Source organism: Centroberyx gerrardi, chromosome 8 (assembly GCF_048128805.1).
Source record: "Centroberyx gerrardi isolate f3 chromosome 8, fCenGer3.hap1.cur.20231027, whole genome shotgun sequence".
Taxonomy (NCBI): Eukaryota; Metazoa; Chordata; class Actinopteri; order Beryciformes; family Berycidae; genus Centroberyx; species Centroberyx gerrardi.
The window spans coordinates 30,587,727-30,613,985 of record NC_136004.1 but is presented as its reverse complement, the minus strand read 5'-3'; the positions used below and the strand labels follow the sequence as shown (position 1 = coordinate 30,613,985).

The 26,259-nt window shown below is 41.1% G+C and overlaps 1 protein-coding gene across 1 annotated transcript in view; it reads right to left on the bottom strand.

The window, feature by feature from the left end:
* Window positions 1-19,243, bottom strand: part of antxr2a (ANTXR cell adhesion molecule 2a) — a 79,317-nt gene extending 60,074 nt beyond the window's left edge. The window contains exons 1-10 of the mRNA XM_071923843.2: window positions 18,783-19,243; window positions 13,887-13,958; window positions 11,341-11,412; window positions 9,985-10,066; window positions 9,737-9,841; window positions 9,246-9,314; window positions 7,764-7,844; window positions 4,269-4,329; window positions 3,314-3,409; window positions 309-378 (exon numbers count right to left, since the gene is read on the bottom strand). Of these exons, the coding sequence (XP_071779944.1) occupies window positions 309-378; window positions 3,314-3,409; window positions 4,269-4,329; window positions 7,764-7,844; window positions 9,246-9,314; window positions 9,737-9,841; window positions 9,985-10,066; window positions 11,341-11,412; window positions 13,887-13,958; window positions 18,783-18,952 (878 nt within the window). The 5' untranslated portion in view covers window positions 18,953-19,243. The remainder of the gene's footprint in view (window positions 1-308; window positions 379-3,313; window positions 3,410-4,268; window positions 4,330-7,763; window positions 7,845-9,245; window positions 9,315-9,736; window positions 9,842-9,984; window positions 10,067-11,340; window positions 11,413-13,886; window positions 13,959-18,782) is intronic.
* Between the last annotated feature and the right edge of the window lie 7,016 nt (window positions 19,244-26,259).

The following is a 26,259-nucleotide window of genomic DNA, read 5'->3' as shown; positions in this document are numbered from 1 at the left end:
AGTAAAGTTGAATTGAATGGAGTGATTTGTTTGTGTACAATATGTAAAAGCCTCTAAAACTGCATTTAGAGCATCATGGGACACTAAAACTCTTCAGTCTCCACTCAACTTTACACTGTTTTTCTGTAGCTGTGGTCAGGGAGGAACAGTGGACCACATGACCGGCCAAAATCTGATATTTAATAAAAGGCCAATATCGGTTCCATATATTGGCAAACTGATATACATGTATCAGTGTAACTCTAACAGAAATCCCCTCATATGCCCCCCACCACTTCCCTTAAGCACTAATCATATTGGGTACTTACTGTCCGACTTCGTACAGCACTGGCGCGGGACACAGGAGGTAATCATTACGCACAGTGCTCGGCTTATTATCTGGGAAAGAAAAAGAAAAAGACATGAAAATGAAATGAACTTCAAAATAAACATGTTTCCAGATGTATAACAGGGTGGAAGAAACAGATTACATTTACTCTTATTACTGTAACTGAGCAGCTTTTTTGTGTGCTTGCACTTGCACTTTTACATCGGTAATATGACCGGAGTATTGCACTTTTTTTTCTTTCTTTTTTTTTAAACTGAGCACAAAAGCTGCTTATTACAAATAGTTTGTGTGAACGACACTCATAATTGGTTTCTCAGTTCATTGTCTCAACTGTGAGAAAGCTGTAAATGTACAAATTCTTGTGTTCAAATCTATCGGTGAATTAGATTTAGATATTACATTTTTCATATTAGCCTACCACACAACGTTATTGATTTATTTCACAGGTGCATAAGACTGTCTGACTTCATCTGAACAATTATCTGCAAGTATTGCACTTTGCTACATTAAGCACTTAAATGCATCCTTTATAGCAGCTTTGTTAACATTTCTTGAGTTTGGAATTATAATCTATCTAGGTGGAGCAGTTATGAGATATTGAACATCAAAGATTTGACTTCCCATCTGGTAAAAAATATCTAACTTTTTTTTTCTCACAAAAGCCTAAAGAAGCATTCAAAGGATCATAAATATAAGTAAAATTCAAGGATCATAATAAACTCAATCTTGATAATTCTAAGATCACAGTTAGCCAAAAGATGCTATGAACTCTGTTTTGTCATCCTCTTTTTAAGTAATGAGTACATTTTAAATGAGCTACTGTTACTCAAGTAGATTTTTACACCAGTAATTTTACTTCCACTTAAGAAATATTTCAGCAAAGTAACAATAATTGAGGAAGATATTTTGACACTCTTCCCACACTTGGGCATTTTGTTTGTCATCGGGGTTTAAAAAAAAAGGGGAGATAAGCAGATAAGAAGAAGCGGATCCTGGATTACGATCTGTGCTTGCTTCGGCCTGTGTGTGTGTGTGTGTGTGTGTGTGTGTGTGTGTGTGTGTGTGTTCCACCCCTCCACAGGTTCACTGAGGCCGAACCCATCTCCAGCCACGGAGGTAATTCACATTAAATTCAGGCTTTTTCCTGCCGCTTCACTGCGAGGGGCTCCAACTGGTTTGGTGATGGAGAAGATGGTAGCATCTGTTCTGCATATGTGGTGTGTGTTCCATAGTTGCCATAATGCCTGTCCATAATTATAAGGTGCCCTCCTGTTAAAAAGGTCCGGGCAGAACACATGCAAAAGCCAATGAGGGAATAAATAGCCCCAAGTGGGCGAATGTGAGACAACCCAAACTGAGAAAGGACTAACAGGAAGACATCTGCTAATGGCCACTTCCTGATTCTGATGAAGTTCTTTTTAAAAACTACGCAGAGGTATTTTTGTCAAGTTGAAATATCAAAAATAGCTTGACAAGGAGAGAAGTGTTGTCATTGGCAATCATCAATTCCACAGATCCCACGGCCAAATGAGTGCTTGAAAAGTTTGGCTTTTAGTGCCAAATCCCATTTGCTTCCTGAAAAAAAAGGATTTTCTCAACAGAACAGACTGCAAGCTCAAAATAAGGAGCAGAGTGACCTACATAGCCTCTTCCCCCCTGCTGAATTTAGATCGCATAGATAAGGAGCGGCTGCAAGATAAGTGTACAAGTCCAGGCCAGGGTTTGTTTTGCCACTTCCTTCCTCCAAAGAGCCACCATGTCCTCCATTACACCGCAGCAACAATGGAGAAGATGCACTGAATTATAAGTTCTGGGCAGGAGACACGAGTTCTCTGATGTTTAGGGTCCTGGAGTCCAAGCTGAAGTTCAAGACTTTGATTTGGAGCGAGGCATAAAATACAATAAAGCACAATGCATGCTCACAATGAACAAAAACAAACATTAACATACAAGACACATTAAAAGACCAGGGGAGGGTCAGGAGTCTGTTGCAGTTAAGCAAGTTTGCGGCATGTGAGAAATATGAGAAGTTCCTAACCTGAAGGAAATGGTTCAAATTGTCCCCACACAGGGCGACTAGAAAAGGCAATAATGCTGTTGATGTGTCATTTAAACCATTATGAAGAGGTATTATATGCTATATGTGAGGATTGGCTCTACAACAGATGTGTAAAACATGTAAGAAATAAAAGGTTTCAAAGGTTTGACACATGAAAAAAGATGGAGCTTTCTTTAAAAAAACATGTGTGTGTAACCTGTGGCTATGTTCACACTGCAGACTTTCTTGCTCATTTCCGAATTGCTGCTCATATCTGAATTTTTGATTTTATTGTAGCCTGGTTTTAAACTTTGTGCATATGTTTTGGATGTATATTGTGTTTTAGTGGGACCCTTGGACAGCCCGTGTACAGCTAATGGGGATCCTTATCAATAAACAATAAACAATAAACAATAAACATCTGTTTTTGTACCTACGCATCTCCTGCTTGTCTGAATTGAGTCGTCTCCCTATATACCATTCAAGTGGGCTATTTCACTTTCTTTCCATTATTGTGTATTGTTGTCCTCCATGCTAACACTGCTCATCCAAGCTGCCAAAATTATGACAATTTTCCGAAGCGAATGAGGAAAGATTAACTTACAGTCATGGCAATGCTCAAAAATTCCAATTTCAGCGTTAAAATACAGGTTGCATGCACATCGCACGCTTTAGGATCTGAATTTGTACGACATATCCATGTGGTCCTGATGTGGAATTAAAAAATGTGACTCCATGCAGCTTTTTGCCGTTCACGCCGATTAGAAAACATCAGATCTGTGTCACATGTAAAAGGAAAAATAACAAAATTGGGACACTTTCGGCTGCAGTGTGAACGCGGCCGATGAAACCCGGCCTCGGTCGGGCCGTACGGGTGAGAAGCTCTGCTGGAAATACGAGTATTTACAGCAGAGCGTGCAGCTACTGCTGAACTGTGCAGCACTTACTGATGGTCTGCTCGTTGACGATGAAGCTGCAGACGACGCCCTCGTTGCTGCGGCCAAGAGTGAAGCCGTTCCCTCTGAGGACGATGTCGAAGGACTCTGCAGTATGTAAACAAACAGCAGGAGGAGAACACAGATTAGACTGGGAGCATTTTAATGAACCGGCTGAAGTTCTCCATGCATTTGTCTTGCATCTATCCTGAATTAGTACTGTAGAATTACTTCTTGATTGCTATACAGCAGAAACAAATTAGAATACTGTAATTAGGGTTAGACTGATGTATCAGGCCTTTTATTAAATATCAGATATCGGCCAGTCATGTTGTCCACTGCTAAAACAGAGGTTCCTCCCTGACTATAGTCATTTTACTTATTCAATTAACTGTTCAATTATGTGTTTTTGTAAATGAATTCTTCATTTAAAGGCAGTAATGTCTCCCAGAGTTTATCTACCACTGAACAGGTGTGATGTCTCTCTGCCTTAAAGAGCTGCTGACACTAAAAGATTTCATCAGTCTGGTTTCAGTGGAGAGTTTTAGTGTCCCATGATGAACTAAATGCTGTTTCAGAGGCTTTTCCACGCTGATAAGAATACATTCCTGGGGCGGAAACACTGAGTAGCCTACTTGAACAGTTTTAGATATTGAATATTGGTACAAAATATCGGCTATCGGTGGCTTCAGTCTAAAAATATCTGCATCTGCCTTCAAAAACACACCGGTCAAACCCTAACTGTGACACAAAAGTCTAGTGTCTTTCAATCAACTCGCTTCCAGGTCATTACTTGCAACTTCCCACAGCTGAAAACTGTGGGAAGTTGAGACTAAACTTTTTCCACACAGTTGCTCTTGGGGAAAAGTCCTGAGTGCAACAGTAGTTCAGCAAGCATGCAGTAAAAAGAGGGATTTCTACAACGGCTGAAGCTATCTGTACACAACTGTAGGGAAGATCCACTCACGGTTCACACACACACTGGAGGGCTCCACACTCAGGATCTCTGTGCACGATTGCTTTAATATCTGGAGGATAAAAAAAAAATGAAATGGATACATTATTGCACGGGGAGCAAGAATAAATACATCAAGGCCCGGCCGTTATCGGCTCTGTCAAGTTTAGAAAACAGATTAGGGTGCAACACCTGAGAAATGTCTTGCGTCTGATCAGGGCCTGGCGGCTAAAGGGGAGAGCTGAGGAGAGAGCAGGAGGGAGAAACGGCAGCTGTGTCAGCCTTTATGGGAAAATTATGCAAGACTATTACATTCCTCCGTTCTATTAAAAACCTCCGGGATCCTACATTATCATATAAAGAGGCCTATGTGAGCCCACTGTCATAGAACCGCACTATCTTCTATGATTCAATAAATCAACAAAGGACAAACTATGCAAATCCCAGTACACAGTCGGTAAAAAGGAGCATATTAACTGCAATATAGGACACTTGAACCTTTCATTTGACGTTGGGCGAAACTTCAATCTGAAGTGTGGAGGGGGGGGGGAGCGTTTACAGCGGCCTTATTAAATATGATGGTTTGATATGGAATCGTTAAAAAGGGGAGAGGGTTGTAGATGACAGCTGGGAGGAAAAGGATCTGCTGCTGCTCCTCTGTGCCACTATTTTCCCTGTCTAATTACTTGCTTGGCAGTTCCCGAGAAAAAACAAAATTGACTGTTTGCCTGCCTGAGCTCAAAGCGGTAAGGGGGACCCATCCACTGAGCTGGTTTTTAGTTTAGTTTGGGAATCTGAACAGTTTTCTCTCTGCCGTTTCAAAAATGTTGCATCTACAAGTGACTAAAGCAAAATATGGTGTGTTTTTAAAGGAGTCATTGGTTGACAAATGATAATATTACAGACTAGATCCTCTGCATGGATCCTTGATATTTTAGAGACATTAAATTGAACTCTGAATGATCAGATTAGAGGTCTCAGTCTGGCTGAACTCAACGGGAGCTACTCATTTCTCTGGGATCTAGTGACAAAAATTATTTATGGGCTTTGGGGAAAGAAGGCCGTCATCCAAATTTCTCAGCCAGCGCTGTAATTGGCGAGCGAGATCTGAAAGGATGAGGCTTGGATTAGCCGTTTTTTGTGGGAATAATTAGGTGGAAAGGTTTGAGAGGCAACTCTTCCCTACGTCATCTAATGAGAATGCCATCACAAGTTAATATCCTAATATCTTCAAGTCGATGATACAGCGCGCTATACTCAGCGTTTGCTCCGAGACTTCAGTAGCTGAAGGAAGTTAACGATTATGTTGTGGCTCGATTGCAATTTGGGGTTTTCCCAAAGGCCCACAGCTCAGACAACAAAGGCCCAGTATATTACCGACAAAATAAACAGGGAGCTTTGGCAACAAACTCTAGAAACACACCAGAAAACACAACTTCGACTTGCTCTTTCCACAAGTTCTGTCACTCCGGTCACAGAGGCGGCGTGGATCCTGCACCGAAAGACTGCACAGATGATCTCAAATCCTCGAAATCCAACCGAGGAGCGAGGAGGCCAACTAGTGAGGAATCCAGTATTACTAATCAGAGAAGAATGCTCTGCGTTTCATTTGGATGCCGAGAGAGTCGCTCTGCACACTGCCTCCGAGGACTGAGGTTGATTAGGGGTTTTTGTTGTGCTGGATGTTCTTATACACACTTTAAAACATTTTAAAAAAGTGCTGTGGTGCTTTAAAACCATAGAAAAAGAAAAAGGAAGAGTCTGCACACTTCTAATGAATGGACAACGTTTCAACTCCTTTCTCTATGTGATTTCTTTCCTTTTTCTATGAGACTTCCCTAGCCCAGCACTGACAAAGTGATGTGCATATTTTTCTGCTAATTAAAACCTTAAAACCTTCAAATCCACCATTTCAGGGGTTGCAAAAACATTTTAATCTGAATAAGGGCTGGCTTCATAAACACTGGTATTCTAGGAGAGAAAACTGATTTACCATTCTTTCCTTTTATATATATTTTTTATAATTCTCTATTGATCCCCTGCAGTCTGCTAGTGATGTTGTTTTCTACTTTATAACATGACAAGAAACAACCAAGCCTGTTGATGTCTTTGAATGCATCATGGTTGCAATTCTATCACCGTCATTTTCACAAAAGTGTCACAAAATGAATGTAACTGCATCCCAGTTGATGCCTCGTCTAGAACAGTGGGTTGGTTTATGGTATCTGAAAAAATATATTTCTAATATACAAATTCATGCAGCCTCTATGTTTTTTTGCAATACTTAATCAAGTAAAATAAAAGGGAAGGGACAATAAAAAAGGCATCATTTGGCATCCACGGTCACCATTCTGCACATTTTCTTCTGCAACGTGGGGTCACAAGTTGGCACAGTTCCACTTTTAGGGGGCATGAGCCAGAGAGATTGAGAACAAGTTGACAGTTGTTTGAAAGGCAACATAATCAATCATAGTCTTGTACTTAGTATCGCACAACAGAAACAAGACACACCCTTTGGCATGCGGTACTTCCAGCCGCGTCTGACAGCTACATGCAGTTCTGCTCTTTTGCCGAACGTTGGCTGGCAACGTCAGCTTTGACACAGATGAAGGACTGAGTCGAAGCGCTCCAGCGAGGGTCAGCGTCCTCACTGGGGCTGGAGGCTCACCGTAATGTGAAAACATTACTATGCAAAACCCCCGCCTTGGCTGAAAGCATTCGAGTTAAAAGCTGCAGCAAATGGAAAGTATCACTAATTGGCTGGCAGGAGAAGAGGAGGCTGCTTGGGAAACTTCATATAAACACTGTTTAAGGGACTGTTACTGCTGAGATTAAACATTTGACAGCTATTCACTGATTATAGCATCACCCAGAAAATATTTGCTTGATCTATGAAGCTGGCTTAGACATTTATTTTTTTAAACTTTCTATATACAAAATACAAAATACAGTATTTGCAGTTTTAAAGCATAACGTGCACTGAATAGCTGCAGAGAGGGTTGTTGTGACATTGTACGATCTCCACACAATAAAAACACTGTGAAAAGCATGTCATATGGGCAGTGACTAACTGTCAAGCTGCTCCCATTCCCTTGTTTAATTTGCTGTTGAGTGGGTAAGACATTTCCTCCTCTGTCTGCAAACTGAGGACACAACTAGCAGTTATTTCCATAGACTTTTTCCATGCACCTTAGTAGAATGATCACTGTGTTTTTACATACATTTTGAGAAACTTCTGTCACAACCAGACAAACCCATCTGATTCCATCTGCACTATTTTACCACCTTCACTGATTTCTACAATAGGGAAGGACCTTTAAATGATGACTGGTTACCTGCCAAAGTGGCTGGTAGAGTAGATAAATTTAGCAGGCACAGCTGTTAATTTCCCAAACCCAATCCCAACCCCGAATTGATCAAAACAGAAAATTCAATGACACTTTCTAACACACACACACACACACACACGCACACGCACAGATGCACACGGAAAGAAGGCGAACTTACAGAATTCACAATGCCTTTGAGTGCGTGGAAGCCATCTTTGACAGGAAACACTTGGTCCTTGGAGTCCGCGACATCAGCAAGCTGTTCGTATCATAAAAGAGTCATTACACGAGTAAACAAGAAGTACTGCTGATTTAACAGTGCGTTCATCTTTTTCTGTTTTCTTCATTATGACTGAGCACTGTCTATCCTTTCATACCACGGGCAGGAGGAGACATAGCAGATGGCATGACTGTGGCAAACACTTTGCTCAACCATAAAAAAGAAAAAAACATTGCAGCACAAACTGGGAGCAATATTGCCTTTGTTTTTGACTTAATAGATGCTCATCACAGGATGTTGGGAGAACGGTTACCAATGGTTACAAGGGACAGGCCACAATGTTGGAGGAGTGACAGCGAAACTTAAGACCGGAACGTTATCACCTCTTCCTCCATGACAAAAGAGAGAAAACGACGACTTCTGTGCAGCCAACACAGTCTCACAGCATTTTGTGAAATGAGAACAAACTCTGAGAGGAAGATTACACGTTGTGGAGATGAATAATGAGTATTAGGGAAGCGCTGATCGGGTTTTCGATTGCCAATCACTGATCCGATCGCCTGAAATGATGCATTTTACACAGAATTTCACAGCAATCACAAATAGTAAAACTGCAATATAGCACTGCGTTCATTATGTTCTTATGGCTGCACGACATAGCTGGCCTATCCATGTGTACATACATCCCAGGTTTTATCCAAACACAGTAATTACATGTTAGTGTGTGTTTGATGACTGAGGTGATTACTCAGCCCCTGCCCCTGGTAGCACATGACATTACATATTGCACTGCGACAGCATGATCTGTAGCAGATACTTTGAAATATTGCCAGATGGACGACATGCCTTCGCTGCTAACCTTCTGCTGCTGACTGACGTAAATTGGCTCGTACTTTTTATGGCATACGTTCAACCGGTTTCCTGATCTGGCAATTGAAACTTTTTTTTTTTTTTTTTTTTCTAAATCGGGGAGTTGAAACGGTGATTGGTCGATCACTGATAACCTATTTATAACATTAACCAGCCATGTATAATTGGTGGCCAATCAATTGGTGCACCCCCTAATGTGAAGATTAGGTTCCTCCACCACAAGGATTATTCATCACAAAAAGATTAGGTAACAGTTAAGTTTAAACAAGTAAAACAACTATGGTTAAGGTTAGGGTTAGGGTTAGGGTTAGGGTTAGGCAACTAAAACAGTTTGGTTAAGGTTAGTGTAAAGTTTTGGTCATAGCTAAGAAAACATTTTGCGGAAAAGTCAAAACAGTATTTTACAGTATAATCTGAACTCCCTCCCTCTGCACAGACATTATTTTTTCAGGGAGGCGTCGGCATTGATGCACCAAGTTTGACCTTTCTTGTCCCTCTTCCAACACGGTGACGTTTCCCTTGTCACCAATGAACACTAAAAAACTGACCGCTACAGATGAACCGTCTTACCTGCTGCTCATCGAAGTCTTTGATGCCCACACAGTAAACCCGAGCGCCATATTTCCTCGCTTCATCGGCCTGCGGTTCATACAAAAAGGTGTGAAAGATGTGCAGCATGTAGAATTTAAAAGGGTAAAAAAAATCCACCATGAAACAGAATTTACATAAATCGTTCTGGCATTTTGGGTTGTTTTATTTTATTTGTCCCACCCACCCAGATTTTATTTATTTTCTCATTTTTCATCGTTTTTGCAATTAAACTAAACTAAGCTAAAATAAAGTGACATAAAACAAAACTAATCTTAACACTCCTATGATCTTTTGAGAGTTCAGTCTTCAGCATAAACAGCCAAAGCCTTCTGGATGTCGTCAAGACACAGCGCATTATCAACAAGTGACATATCAGCTTTGTGGGAGCCAGCGTGAATTCTGTTTTAAAAGGTGGATTTTCAGCATTTCGGCATGTAAACGAAAATAACGTGAAACAACGTGAACCTCACCTCCCGTACTGTGAGTTCGTGAACGTACACCGCGAGCTTCCCGTCTGTCAGAGCCAGGATAATGCTCGAGGACTTCGTCGTCTGTTTCTGTATTTGAGCCGAGGCCTTTAGGTTCAAACAGAGGACGATAAACAGCTGATTAAAAGGCTATTCCACATGATGTTTTTGAATATTTGTACAAATTTTGATCAAAATAACAGAAAGCCACTGAGTCTGCACTGGAGTAACGAGGGGAGCGAGAAACGTACCTCTTTAATTCCCTCGTGCATGTATGTTTCGCCTGCTGGTTTTACGTCCCGCAGGCGCTTCAGACCCTCCTCTATCTCGTATCTTAAGACAGAGATATTCAGTAATGAGTGATTGACACTTTGGGTACATGTACCAGAGCTGGGCGATAATTCAATATTATCATTTATCGTCTTTCAGTGGAATTATATTGTGATGATATGGTGATTTTGGGATATTGTGACTCACATTTCTACTGTCTAAATTGATGGTAACAAACAAATTTTATTTAGAAACTCTGACAAAATGAAATATGGTAGGAATACTATTTGAAAATGTCAGTTTTGTTTGACATCACACATAACATCACCATTCGGTTCAATGGGATGAACATTAATTTGCATGTGATTTTGCATACGTGAGCCATATCGTGATAAATAACCATATTGAAAAAAATCCTTATGATTATCATGATATTGATTTCAACCAAGCTCTGACATGTACTATTCTGTAGTGAAATCACACCAATTATGTTAAAGGGATACTTTGGCATTTTTAAGTATGTGTATTTTTCTTCTCTTGTCACACTGTGGGTAAAAGTTTTTGTATTAGCACTAGAAACTAACTGAAAAACAACATGTTAGCATTCCTCATTCACAACAATGGGTACAGCTAGCTGCAAGCTATCTCAGTGGCTGGAGGCTAATGGTAACCACGGGTTACAATGAGCCATGCTAACAAGTTGTTTTCACAACCAGGACAAAAGCAGAAACTTGTTTCATATGTCATTTGTTGGACATGTTTATCCAGAGCGTCTCGCAGCACCATGAGCACATATTTTTAGCATTTTAGCATTTGCAGCCCCAGTGGGAACTGAACCCTGAACCTTGGCACTGGCACCCTGCAGGAATTTCACAGACGGTGCCATGCAAGAGGAGGCCGAGTTCAACGTCAACCCAGGGGAGAACAAAACTTTCACATTATGATATTATCACAAAAAAACACAGTAAAAAGTTAAATCAAAACAGCTTTGGGAACTGTTTTGACCTGATATCAGAAACATATTTAGGTTCTGATTTCCCAAAAGGATTGCAGCTACACCCTTAACAAAAAATGTTCTTAAATAGTTCTGCACTTTGCTTTGTGGTTCCATGATTAAAGAATATTTTGACATTTGAAGATGGTTCTTTAACTCTTAATAATGGTTCTTCAGATGCAGTAGCAGCTATGGACGACTATGGACATCGTCTCAACTTTGTGTTATGTTTACCCCAGTCAGTTATACAGGACCATAACAATGTGACAGACGCCTGCAGAAGAAAAACTAAATTCAAAGCGTCATCATTTTGCTTTAATTCTGTGAGAGTTCGTTACAGTACCTGTTTCCAGTCAGAGGCAGCAGGACTTGAGCTTGAGCTGAGAAAACGATGAAGGACACTCTCATGCTTGGGCTACAGAGAAAAAAAACAAAAAAACATTAGGAAATAGAAATGCTCCACTTAAATGTCTATTTAAAAGGAATAGAATACACTCAGCTAATGACAATATATTTCATCGTTTAATTCAATTTCATGATATTAATTCAATTTTAAGAGTCTCAGTGTCTCATACTCAGTTAAAATCCTTCCTTATATCAACAGTCATACTCTTTATTGGCGGTTTTATATAAAGCTTTCACATGTTCAAGTTAAATCAGAAATAAAGCAGCGCTAATAACTAATCAAACACAAAGGGCCTTCCATAATGTCAACTAATATTAGAGTATGACTTAAAGCAACATTTCTGGCTCCCCAGGGGACGCAGGAAGTGATTAATTGATTCACAGACAGGAAACAGGTTGTCGTAAGGATGAGTCACACATAAACACACACACACACGCATCCTGTTGCACAAATATATACTTTGTACCTGTCACTTTTTAAGGGTGTGAACGGCAACTGGACACTCCAATGTGTTCCCAGACCTGTGAGCTTGGCATCGGGCTAACTGTCTCTTCTGTACAGGCGTTACTGTTTATTCTCTCATATCGGAGCCCTGATTCACTGTCTTACAAACTTCTGAGTTGCTTTTTTTTTTTTTTTGCAAACACAGCTGGTTCCCGGAGTAAATATGTAGCCTATATCTAGGAAAACCGTGCTGAAAAAACACACAGCACTCTGATAAGGAAAAACGTACTCCCACTGCATAAAATGTCCTAGAAAAAAAGTTCCCCGCATGGTGTTGACAGCTATAAAAGAACGCAACCTTCCCACGGAGCGAATTCAACTTCGAGAGAAAATTAACCGAAAAAGTGTTTCCTGGACGGGGCCTTCGGAGATCCAAAGCCTCCGAGAGCATAAGGAGAGGTGCTGATATTTCTCACCCACATGACACATGGCCCAGTCGCGATCCTCCCCCGCAAACATTAGCACAATCTTTAAGCCACACGGCCAGATTTGGCAGGGTAGCGACGGCAGCCGTATAGATCCGCATCCTGTCTGCAAGTTCCACTTTGAGAGCCCCGATAGGAGTCATATGTGGAGTATAAAACTAACCGTGTGAAGTCATGCATGAGAAACCGTGGGTGTTAATTTAACTTCAGCCTCGCAATAAACCGGGGGGGGGGGGGGGGAGGCAGAGACGGAGCTTTTTGATCGTACACCCGTCGTAGAGAGATATTTTCTATTTGTCAGAAAGACTTGACAATCAACTCTTTCTTCCGATAAAGAGACGGCGATGCCAGGGACAAATCAGAGGGTGGTGGTGGGATTGGGTGGGGGTAGGGGGTGCAGAGTGGGGGGTTGGGGGGTTGATTAAGGAGTCCAGTTTGCTCCACATGGCGGAACAGAAGTGCTCTTGGTAAGCGAGCATTGTTTAGCAGATTGTCCTCGTCGCCTTCCAGTGTTCTTTTGCTTTACTGTACATTGTCTGCCTGTCAGCCGTTCTGTGGTGGAAGCAGGGGATAAGTGTGGAGCCGGACCCCCCCGGTGCAAATGGCCATTCTCACAGCCCAGAAGACTGCTCCTCTCTGCCACCCACTCCCACCTGGTGCCTTTGCTATTTTCTTCAACCAACCACTTCATTCTGGCTGGGTCGCTACCGTCTGTACTGTGCTGGCAGGCGGGCGCCGTTTGACTCAAACGTTATGCAAGCTCGACGTTTCAAAGCCGGCTCCCCGGTCTGACGTTTTTTGTCTTTTTTTTTAATGAATTTCGTACGGAACGGACGCAAAGGAGTTTTTGGAATTTGATAGTTTGCAATATAGATGGGAAGTCCATTATCTGTGCGAATAACAGGATGCAACTCATGTGAAATGATCTATTTCAAAACAAAACCAGCACAGCATCCCCTTTGGTAAAGGAACAAATCTTTACCTGATGTTTCTAATTCAATATCTCTAAAATAAAGGGGTCAGTCTAAAAAATTGTAAAATTTTCTCAACCAATCACCTAAATTACCATAATTTGTTTAAACTTTGTGCTGTCAACTATTTTGTCAGTGTAGATATCACTTTTTTAAAATGGTAAATATCTCATTTTGGAATAAAATTCTTATACTGTATCCAACATTTGTGCTTATGCTTTTATTGTCTTTATGCTGTGTATTTTGTGTTTATGCAGTGTATTTTGTGTTTATGCTGTGTATTTTGTTTATGCTACATCAACATTTAATCTTTGTTTGCTCACTCTCAGCACCCATTGCACCCATTGGAAGTGTCATCCCTCTCTGCCTCACCCTTCCCAAGGTTTCATCCATTTCTTTTCCTAATGAGGTTTTCTGGGGAGTTTCCCCTTGTTCTTGTTTCATTTATTGTGTCAAATTGTGGGCACTGCAAAGCCCTCTGAGACTGTAAATGTGATTACGGGCAATACAAATAAACTTGACTTGTAATTTTATACGTCCGAAGAAAACATATGATCTTGACACCCAACAACTGCATACTCACCTCACAAATCGGTCGGTGAGGTTCTTGACAAAGGAGTAAATCTCGATCCAGTCTGCAGAAACACTTCCAGACCTGCAGCGAGAAAGAGCGGTCAGCTTGTGGGCATCAGAGCCGGCAGACTGGTCACTGTGCCGGTCAGTTCAGTGTAGCACAACCAGAGTGGGCAGTTCACACCAGACACACACTGGGCAACTGTGCTGATAAGTTTGTCTACTATCACTTACCAAAAAGTCACATGTGAAAACCCACATGTGAATGCTTTCTGGACACATGTTGGTTTTCATATGTGAACAATTTTTTCACGTTGTATTCTGACATCACATGTGGCAATATTTGTGTCACATGTGAAAACTTAATTTCACATGCAGACAATTCACAGAAAAAAATGAATTGAAAATGTCATTTTCTCATAGGAAGAGGGAAATTTCACATTCACATATGAAAACTAATATGTGTCCAAAAATCACATGTGCTTTGAATTCACGTGGATTTGCACATGTGATTTTTTTTTTTGTAAGGGATAACATTAGCAGGTAACCAGCAAATGTTCAGAGGCTCTCTTCCATCCTAAAAATCTAGCTGACTGGTAAAATAGTGAGACGTGAAAGTGAAAAGCCACTGTGTCCTGTGGACAAAAAGTGAGATTCCTGCCCTGATCACATTTCTGTGGCACGATGTCAAAGAGTAAATAACACCAAACCCAACTCTGCATAAAGTCTGATATCTAAAGGCAAAAAAGCATGATACTGAAATTGTCATCTGCTATTGGCTGATCTTGGGTGCTTCTATAGAGTATAACTGATGGTGACATCATCACCTGGCACCAAAGATCAGCCAATAGCAGATGGCCATTTCAGTAGCATGCTTTTCACCATCAGATGTCAGGCTTTACACAGATTTGGGTTTGGTGTTAACTTCCTCTTTAACTGAGCCCTTTTGTGAGTTAACTAAACATGTTTTCAAATGGATGAGAAATAATATTCATCTCAGTTTCATGCTGTGGAAAATAGAATACTTCACAAATGCAATATAAATCAAACCCATGGACTTCACTGCCTGCTGGGAGTCAGGAGTTGTTGTTTTTTATTGTGATAGTAACGGTAAACTAACAATCTGAGCACAGTGGATATCACATACTAAAATTTGCCTTGCCTAAAATTTACCAGCCACTTTAACAATGTCACCAGCCAACTAGGTGTTTATAATAAAACAGGACCTTCAAAATAACTCATTACCTTTCAAAGTGGCTGGTAGACTAGACAAACTTACCAGCCACAGCTAGAAATTACCCACATTTGGCTGGTGGCTAGTGCCAATTTCCCATCCTATCTACAAAAAAACTGAAAAATTACAAAAATGATATACAGTAACCAAGTCGTATGAACTGGAAATCAATTGGTCACATTAAAAAGAATTAACGAGGACGTTAAGATTTCGTAATCGTCGAAACCGATGCATAAATTTCCAGGTGTAATCAAGGGCAAACCAATGTTATGTGGGTGTCAACTTGTAGCCCTTGGCCCCTCTCACCCCTCGATAAGTCAATCTGACCAAAATGAACACAGTGCGTAAAATGTGCCCTTGATGTAACGAGGAAGGGGTAATTAAACCAATAATTACAATTCAATGTATGTGCGGAGAACATAAAACAGAAGAGTTTGACCATTAGGAAGCTCATCTTTCATGCCGCCTCTCTCCTCCCCCGTGTCCAGAGACAAGGTCACACAGCGGAGGGGGGAGGCGATGAAAGGGGGTAAAGGAAAGTTCCACTGCACTTCGACAATATTGTAACGTCACCTGGTCATTAGCACTGTGGTTAATAGCTGGCAGTTGTGCCCAGTGATGGTGCAGCCGGTTAAAGGGGCACTGTTTTTCAGCCGCTCTGTGTAAAGCCCAATCAGATAATCCTACAGTAGGGCTATTCTATCAGTGTGGCATTGTGGGGAAAACATCATCCATCAACTTTCTGGAATGAGCCTTGCAACTATTAACCATGCTGTCAAGTCCTGGGAAGAGCAATCACCATCACAAATATAAACTTGCATCTGTAGGCTAAATGATGCCAGGCCCCTCCACGTACAAGTGTGGAGGACAAAGCAGAGCAAAGTAAAATCTATTTACTGGGTCAAACGTGTGCCAACAATCTCTGTCATCATCCTGTAATTTTGCAATTTAAATCAGGGCGGAGGGGCTTGAATGTAGGGCAGAGAAGAGCCGTGTTTTCACTCAGCGGCCCTGAGAGGCGGACTTTCTCCAAGTTTGGGGAGGACAGTATTAAAAACATTTACTGTCAAGGGTGAAAACTCCCTCTAATATACCGAAGGCCCGTGAGCATGGAGCTACTTCAGCAGAGTAAACTTCTGCTGAGCTGAGTGAATCTGTAAACGTCTAAAGAAGTGTCTTGACTGCAAGATTAAAAGGGTTAAAAGGCCAAGGTCCGTTCAAATGGTCATCCACTTATTTCTGTGATAGGATATTCCACCATCCATCTCCATAAACTTTGAAATGCTGCAGCCTAATGACACTAGGATTCAACCGATGCAGATTTTTGAAGGCCAATACAGATATTTTTGTATTGAAGCTGCTGATAGCTGATATTTTGTGCCGATATTCAACAACTTTTGCCAACACAAATCCATGTATTCAGTGTTTTCCCCCAAGAATTTAATTCTTATCAGGGTGGAAAAGCCTCTGAAAGAGCATTTAGAGCATCATGGGACACTAAAACTCTCCACAGAAACCCAGACTAATGAAAATCCTTTAGTGTTAGCAGCTCTTTAAGGCAGGGAGACCCACCACATCTATTCAACGGCAGGGAAATTGTGGTACATTACAGCCTTTAAATAAAGAGTCGATTTACAAAAAAACACTATTGAACAATTAAATGAATAAATAAAATGTGTAAATAATATTTCTTGTCAGGTTTTATGGTCTGTTTTTCTGTATCTGTGGTCAGGGAGGAACCTCCAGCATGACCGGCTGATATCTGATATTTACATTTTGGTCTAACCCTAATAGATGCCTGTCACAAAGTGTTTGAAGAATGATTATTATTGGTTAAGAGGAACCTGCCACCATGTTGGGTGAAGGAGTGACAACAAAAGAAAAGATTGTAACTTTCCACCTCTTCCTCCCTGATGCCCCCCCCCCCCCCCCCTCCCCTCTTGTAGTATTGTGTGATCCAGATATTAGCTAGGCGTTTTCTTTGTTTTGTCAGGGAGGAAGAGGTGATTATCTTACATTCTCCCTTTTTTGTTGTCACTCCTCCAACATGGCAGCATTTCCCACCATAGACAACCACACGGAATTGTTCTGGTAATCTGTGTTGCATTTGAACAGTCAGCAAAGGAACAGAGTTTGGCCCAGAACCATTCTGCCTCGAGTTCAACTTGACCCATTTCAGAGATTTAGTGCCGATTTCCCAATGACTCATTTTGTAACTTTTAGTTATCCAGGGAGATTCAGCTGAGCACGCATGCTGGTTCTCAAGTTAGTTACACACAGTCCCCGCTGGGAGCTGACCAGTACAACCACAGTCTCAGGTAACTGAAGACTCTAACTTGCCCATAGGTGTTTGTGTGTAGTATGGTATGTATATGACCTAGTGTAGGATGTATATGTGTATGTATATGTATGATGTAGTATGGTATATGACATGTATATGAGCCCTTTGAGACTTTACTGTGATAAAGGGCTATAAACAAGACTAGACTAGACTAGACTGTTGGCCACTGAGCAGGTGGGCGGGCCTTAGGGCTTCGCGACTGATGATGATTCAGTATTATCGTTCGTATTATCATCTTTCACTGGAATAATATGGTGATATGGTGATGATAAGGTGATTCGCTGTCTAAAATGATGACAACAAGCACATTTTAATTAAAAACTCTTAAATATTTTAAGGAATATTATTGGAATATTTCAGTTTTGTTTGACATCACACCAAACATCACCATTCTGTTCAATAGGATGAACATTAATTTGATTAACGTGATTTTGATATATATCGATAAAAAAATCGTAATTATTATCGTGATATTGATTTAAAGGAATAGTTCACCCAAAAATGAAAATTCTGTCATCATCTACTCACCCTCATGCCAGTTGAAACACAGGTGAAGTTTGTCCATATAACACACAGGGAGGCTGCAGCACAACTCCATAGCAGCCTTCTCCAAAACAGCTGAAGTCAGTGGGGACCAGTTCTTCAGAGTTCCAAAAACACCTACAGTATATTTGCACCATAATTTAGTGCAAATCTTAACTACAGCTGACTGATTTGCAACAAATCATGGTGTATAGGTCTTTCTATTCACAGTGTGATTGTTTGGCTGTTTTTGTTTTGGAGCTCTAAAGAACCGGTCCCCATTGACTTCAGCTGTTTTGGAGAAGGCTGCTACCAAGTTGTGCTGGCAGCCTCCCTGTGTGTTATATGGACTAACAAATTTCACCTGTGTTTCAACTGGCGTGAGGGTGAGTAGATGATGAATTTTCATTTTTGGGTGAACAATTCCTTTAAATCACATTGCCCAGGCAGCTCATGGGCACCTCGGCAGTAGTTGTTGAGGGTTGAGTGGGTTTCTAATTCACCTTTTCCTCTTTAAGTTTTCGCAGTCGGACCGGGGACTCCAACCGGCAACCTTCCGGTAACAAACCCCATCCCTCCCCCCCCCTCCCTCCCTCCTCCTCCCGGCCCATGGCACCAACTTTCGTCTCTCGAGACCAACTCCAGAGTTCAGCAAGTCAAACCATTTCATAATGCATAATAGCAACATTTCAAGATGGAACAGTCATATAACGTGCAGCAGTAACATTGTTTCCATTCTTTAGCTTCAAACGTGGCCGACCCCGGTCTGAAACCCCCCCCCCCCCCCCCCCCCCTCTTTCTTTACTTACTTGTCTAAAACGAAGTACAAGTCGTAAGCTCCGTGACAGGACGCTTCCTCCGCACAGCAAGACGAAGCAAACAAACCCAGGAGGATTACAGCAACTGCCGCCGAAATCCACTGAGTCCTCCCTTGAAGATTTTTAGCCTCCATGGTCAAACGTGACAACTGCTCCAACATTTTTTTTTTGCCACGAAAATAAGTGATGAGGAAAAACTTTGGTGAAAAATAAAGTAGCTCCTAGTCCGCTTCACAGAGCGCCGAGGAAAGAGAGACAGTTAAATGCGACGCGCACATCCCGGAGTCTGAGGAGCAACATGTCAAAGTTCCTGCAAAACAACAAAGTTAACTGTTTTGACCTGCGAAATAAGGGAAATCACGCGGCCGACGTCACCGGCTTTGTTTCTCCATCCTCTTGACTCACTTCTTACTCACTCATATCCTCAATAAAGCCCAACCTGGCTCCTGAGCTCAGTGTGAATCTGTTTAGAAGATAAATCCCTGCTGAAGAAACTTCCCTATGCTAAAGTACACACACCACACGAAAGTTAAGACGCGTTCAGGTGCTCCTCGCAAGCTCGTACTTCTGAGTGCCGCAGTAGTGAACACCAAGGTGTCGACCAGTCAAGTTATTTTAGTTGGGGGAAAAATGACAAAATGAAAGCAAGTGCGTAGTTTTAAAGTAGAAATCCATCAGCACAGAGCTACTTTGTGCTGCAACGGCAGAATGAAGATGAGAAAATGTGCATTAGAAATGTAATTGATGTTTTCATTAATTTTTTAGCCAGAAGTTGTGGTATACATAATTTTTATTACAGATTTGATATACTTTATTAATCTTCAAAGGGGGAAATTATCTTTTTGGGTTTTGATGGGGGTGCAGGATCAGCCAGCTAGTGATGTGACATCTAAACGTCACATCTCAGCAACTAGCATACCAGAGACAGTTGAAAACCCCAGCCCTGTTTGCAACTCTGTTGAGTCGTTTACGCATACTCAAGTTTTAGTTGCAATATTTCCAACAGCACCTGAAGGCATCATTAGGGTCACTCCAGTGCGCATGTGAGGAGGAACCAGCTGTTGGAGCTTTGTGGGTCTGGAGGTCCCAGAGTACACACCCAACATCTGCATCATTATTAACACAAAGCTACTTGATAATGTTACTTCAACAATATTCACACGTGCCAAAGTTGTTTTTTTTATGTTAATCTGAAGTTTTTCTTAAAACTTTTTAGACTAAATGTGGTCTGTGTAGCTCAATGGGCAGAGCAAGGCACTAACTCTGCCAGGGTTAGGGGTTTGATTCCCACTGGGGCCACCAATGCTAAAAATGTATGTACTGTAACATGCTTTGGACAAATGCCGTATGATATTTTAATTTTTCCAAGGGTTTACACCAAAAATGATTTTTCAGTCATCCTGGTTGAAATACCATCTATTTTTCTATTATTTAATGTGGTTTGATAGAATTGTATTTAGTTTAATGATACACAGTGTTGGCCATGTTCAGTTTTCTGTAACTTGCATCGAACAGATAGGAATATTTATATAAATTTGATCCAAAAAAAAGGATTTTGGCCATCATAGTTCATCTATATTCAACTTGGGCGTTTTGAAGAACAGCTACTATGAATCAAAAATCTGTATTTAAAACCACATGGTTCACATCACAGTACTTCTACTCCAGCTCTAATATGGAGATGAAAATGTAGGCTATTTTATAAACCAGTTATTAATAAGTTATTCTCAACTTTTTGGCCTGCAACCTCCAACAGCGAAGCAGCTTGCAGCCCCTTGCTGCAGGGTTAAACACACAGGATGGGGACCTTTGACACCAAAAGATGATTTTGATTTTCCCTTTCCGGCCACTTGACTTGATTAATGTTTGGAAGAAGCACAGAGACTGATGTTCACCAACAGGCTTTAGGAATATATTATCTCACATTCCCATAAATCATCTTGCAAGCCCAAAAAAATCACCTCATGACTCCCAGGTTGAGAACTGTTGATGAGGCACGTGTCCAACCGTGGATCTCACCTTGGCCTGCGCTACTGCAACGACACACTTAATTTAATAGAGTATGAACATGTGGCAAAAGAGCATCGCACATCCAAAACTCTTTTCCCAATACAGTGACTTTTAGCAAGGGAAACGGAAAAGTCTGTTGGCCAAAAAAAGAGCAGGAAGACGCTGCAGATGTTGAGGCCATGTGTGTGTGAAGCTTTGAAATCAAACACGCTTCAGAGAAAGATGTCACAATATGCTGCATGAGTACAGAGTCTTAGGCTTTTGAATTGAAATATAAATGTAAAAGAGTTAATATTGTACATGAACTGTGAATGTCTTCCTCTGAAATGCAGGCATGTGACAGTAATAAGAAAATATCCTGCTGCAGTTACGGTCTAAAAGTCTTTTTCAGTATTTGCTTGGAAATTACAAGTTATTTAACAGTGTTTATCATTCAGACTCTGTCTATTATCTTGTATTTGTTCCTCTTTTGTGGTTTTATAAGCCCCTTTGGCTCTCTTTGTCTCACCCACTCAGCTTGTATTTCTTCATTCCTTCTTTCTCAGCTTTTATCAGTTGCATGTGTAAATAAACTGAAGCTAGGACTTTCGTGTCAAGCTGTGGATAACCTTGGCCTGTTCCACTACAATGACACACTCAGAGAAAAACTCCACCCTGAAACACTTTCACAGCGTTAGAAAACAGTTATGCAGAATCACAGTGCGGCCACAAGACGTGTTGTGTTTTGAGTCACATAAGAGGCTCGGCTGAGACCGCAGAAACGGCCCAGTGTTCACCAACTACTTGGCTAGCAAGTATTTATATACAATATACTGTATATATGAGGCTACGTTCCTTCCCTTGCTTGACTATGGTGATCTGTTGTACATGCACGCCTCTGCCCAATGCTTGCATTGGCTGGATACTGTGTACCACAGCGCTCTGAGGTTTGTCACAGGCTGCAAAGCTCTCACTCACCATTGCACTCTATATGCCAGAGTTCAGTGGCCTTCATTGGCCTTGCGCAGACTTACTCATTGGTACATATTTATTTATAAGTCCATCCTTGGTCTGCTCCCCTCTTACTTTTGTGGGTATATCTCACTCAAAACTAGTAATTATTGTTTGCGCTCAAATGACACCCTCTTACTGTCCATCCCTAAGGTTCGCACTGAATTTGGCAAACGGGCCTTTATGTTCTCCGCCCCTGCAGCCTGGAACCACTTGCAGACAGATTTGCAGCTAGATGAGCAGATCCCGATTAGGGCATTCAAAAATGTAGTGACGGTTTTGGAGGCAAATTCAATTGGAATTTGTAATTGCTTCCTTAGCTAGACCCGTTTCCTCCTGTCTGTCTTTTAGGCATATGACTCTGTGAGTTGCTACTGTATGTTTTGTTTTATGTGCTTTTAATCCTTGCTTGTATGTTGTTTGAAAATCTGTATTGCTGCTATCTTGGCCAGGGCTCCATCGAAAAAGAGATCTTGTAATCTCAGTGGGACTCACCTGGTTAAATAAAGGTTAAATAAAAAAAAATAAAAAAAATATACTGTATGTCTGTTTATATGGGTATATGAGCATGTATATACACTCACCGGCCACTTCATTAGGCACACCTTACTAATACTGGGTAGGTATCAGCTTTCAGCTCAGTGTCAACCGGCTACCAGAGTGACATCCGCCTCCAGGTTCGACGTGTTGCATTCTGGGATGCTTTTCTGCTCACCACAGTTGTAAAGAGGTTATCTGAGTTACTGTTGCCTTCCTATCAGCTCGAACCAGTCTGGCCATTCTCCTCTGACCTCTGCCATCAACAAGGCATTTTCGCCCAGAGAACTGCTGCTCACTGGATATTTTCTCTTTTTCGGACCGTTCTCTGTAAACCCTGGAGATGGTTGTGTGTGAAAATCCCAGTAGATCAGCAGTTTCTGAATTACTCAAACCAGCCCGTCTGGCACCAACAACCATGCCACGTTCAAAGTCACTTAAATCACCTTTCTTCCCCGTTCTGATGCTTGGTTTGAACTTCAGCAGATCGTCTTGACCATGTCTACATGCCTAAATGCATTGAGTTGCTGCCACGTGATTGGCTGATTAGATATTTGTGTTAACAAGCAGTTGAACAGATGTACCTAATGAAGTGGCCGGTGAGTGTATGTAGGCCTATATAAATGACAGAGTTGACTGTTTTCTGTTTATAATGTACATAAATGACATTGGAGTTGAATATTTTGTTCATGAGAAATCTTGAGAAACCAAAATGTGTGAGATAATGAGATAAATAACTTGATAACTCGAGAAAACAAAGCAAATTAACTAGTTATCACAAGAACACAGCGTAAATAAAATGAATATATGTCCTCAATGGGCTTCCGTAAATTACAACACTTCCTCACACGATAACTCCTGGAATGCACTGAACATCACAGATTGATGATGTCCAACAGTGTAAGAGTATATGAGGCTGGATTTTTCCTTCAACATAAAATAACATTTTCCACCTCGCAGCACCATGAGAGCCTCCATCTCCAGCATGGGCGGCTCTCGCTCTCAGTATGAATCAAATCCCCGAACCTGGCAGCGTTCATACTTTGCTCTTCCCATTGAGCTACACAGCACCACTTAATTGAATGCAGCATGAACATGTGGCAAAGTAGCATTCCAAAAACCAGAAGTCTTTGAGGGAATACCGAGAAGGATGATGCAAATGCTCGCACATTTGTGTCTGTTGACTCAAGATGAGTAATTGCTTCGTTTCCTAACTCCAGGTGACAATAAAAGCCGGTGATACCTTTCCTCCCCCCCGGCTTTTTCCACGGCAGCGAGGAAATTCCAAGTTCTCGGTTGTGGTCTTATCTGCTCGCTCGCGTCTCTTGTTTGAACAAAGTATGTGTTGTTGGCTGAGGATGAGGCTCCAGGCTACGGAATTAGGTGAAACACCGACAGGCGCTCACGGTGAGAATGCCTCACAGCTGCTGCAGTGCTGCGCTGAGAAGCGATTTGAGCTTTTACCTGTATCTGCTGCAAAGTGTCGTGTTGAACGAAGGTGGAGTTAAAAGGTGTTTTTAGTTATTCGTTGTCATTTGTGTTGTCATTCATTTAGATATGTTTGTTTGTTTACTGGTTTTACAGACGGCCTGCACCAACACTGAAATCCATGGAAATATGGCACCTAAATAAAAGTTGAGACGACATCATACTTTTTTTTGCCATAGCTGCTATCTGCATCGTTTTGAGAAATTAGGACCTAAATATCTTTTTGATATCAGTTCAAGAGTTTCCAGATTGTTTTAATATGATTTTTTTTATATTTAATTAAATTTTGTGCTTCTTCAAACTCAGACTACTGGTATTTTTTTTGGAATGAAAATTGAATATTTAAAAAAATATTGAATATTGGCACAAAATAGGCAGCTTCCACACAAAATATGAGTATCAGTATTGGCCTTCAAAAACCCATATTGGTCAAATCCTAACTGCCTTAAGCTCGTTCTTTTCCCCTTTCTTAAATAGCACCACACACACATCACCCCAGAAAGGTTATGAACCCCTGTCCTGCTCCACACAGCCTCCACTCAACCATGGAGCGTGCAAAGCAACTAAATCCATTTTCTTTTGTTTTGTCTCTTTGTGAAAAGTGTCCCGTCACACAACGCCATATCAACAAGGCAATTACCGCTAACACACCTCATCAAATCTGAATAGTCCAGAGAACAGGAACACACGAGTATAATTATCTGGCAAATCAAAGTCTAATTAGATTTTAATTAGAATGTTAATTCTCTTGCACGCCGTTTGGTTTCAGTATATGCTACCTAACTCGGTGTATCCTGAGCAGGGTGCCATAAAACAAACAAAACAAACAAACAACAAGCTTGTACTTCCCAGTGTGTTGGGGATGTATATGTGTGTATGGAAATCCAGTGGCTTGAGAAAATAGTTGTAGTGCATCGATTTGTCATGGGCTGTGTTTTTTAAGCTAGAGAAGAAATCAAATGTGACAGTTAAAACAACAACACTAATTTATGGATGCGGTGAGGTGTTGAAGCTCATCAGCAGAGGAGCCCATGACAAACTGCAAAGGTGCAAGTGCAAACAAATATTTCCAACAGTCAAGAAAGAAGTCTAGCAACCATTCTACTGGCAATACACTCTAAAAAGTTGGCGATGATCAGGAGTCTTTCTAAAATCCAAGCGGAGCCAATATATCCCAAAACGGTTCTCTGAAGACCCCCATATGTTGGAGGTCAGTGAATCCTTTAGGAGGTTCCCAAAGCCCTTTAATTTTTAGAGTGTAGAGACGGAAGCTAGAAATAGACCAAATCAATCAAAGCAAAGTAGTTTTATTTGCCCTTTGACCTCGCTGCTTAATTTATTACTTCCTCATGCAGGTATCTTAAGAGAAACTGAGGTCTGACTGCACAGTGATAAAACACAGAGACTACGTGAAAAACACAATCATAAAAGACAATGTCTGAAATACAAAGACAAGATAAATGACTCATTTGTGCAGGCAAGATAAAAAAGAAGAGGTTTAAAAAGGCAGTTCACCTTCAACAAAAATTAAACACAACATGGTGGAAAATAGGTGGAACAACAACAAAGTAAATCACCTCATCAAACACCACAAAGACTTCAGATAAGTCCCTATACCTGCTACTACAACTTCTAATTACAGAGCTGCATTAATAGAGATGTTTGGAGGGTGGTTACTAATGATTATCAGGGACGTGCCACCATGTTGGAGGACACGCTTCACTTGGGCGACATACAGTGACAACACCAGCAGAATAAGCCTCATTTCCTCCTGTGGCCATGATGGAAAATTACATGACTTTCCAAAATATATAAAAAGTATAATTTGCCGACTGAGTGCTGTCAGGTGACGTAACGCAGTCTCTGGCGGCCATATTGGAGGTCCTCAGCTCTGTGAACAGCTGATTGCGTTTCTAAATGTACAACTTGGCCGTCTCAACAGAACTGAATAGACATGGTTAAATTCTGTGCTGTTTTTGACTGATAAGTGATTATTTTGTCGCTGATAAATTTTGTTTTTAGTTAATGACCTAACTAACCATAGTGTCTGATTAGCTAACTATCATCGTAATGTTGTAAACACATCTGATTTGCACACTAGCTAACATATCTAATAGAAGCTAGTGGCTAGTGGCTAATGTTAACAATAGGTTACTTTGCTAAATTAGCTTGCTGGCTATTTAGCTAGCAAACAAATCTAAAAACCAACAGTTTGTTCAGGTTAACTGAGCTGACTCGAGACGAAAGACAAGACAGTTTGCTGTGTCATCTTAAGCTTAAACTTTTTATGTTTTTCAGGTATCTGTCTTTTTCTTACTTGTTATATTTAGGTATTATTTGTGCAGAGCCAATTCTCCACTCCATTACAGCACCGTTGGTTGCGGTCGGATTTGTGATGCAACTGCGAAGCCTCTATAAAAGTGACATGAGTACACATGAATAA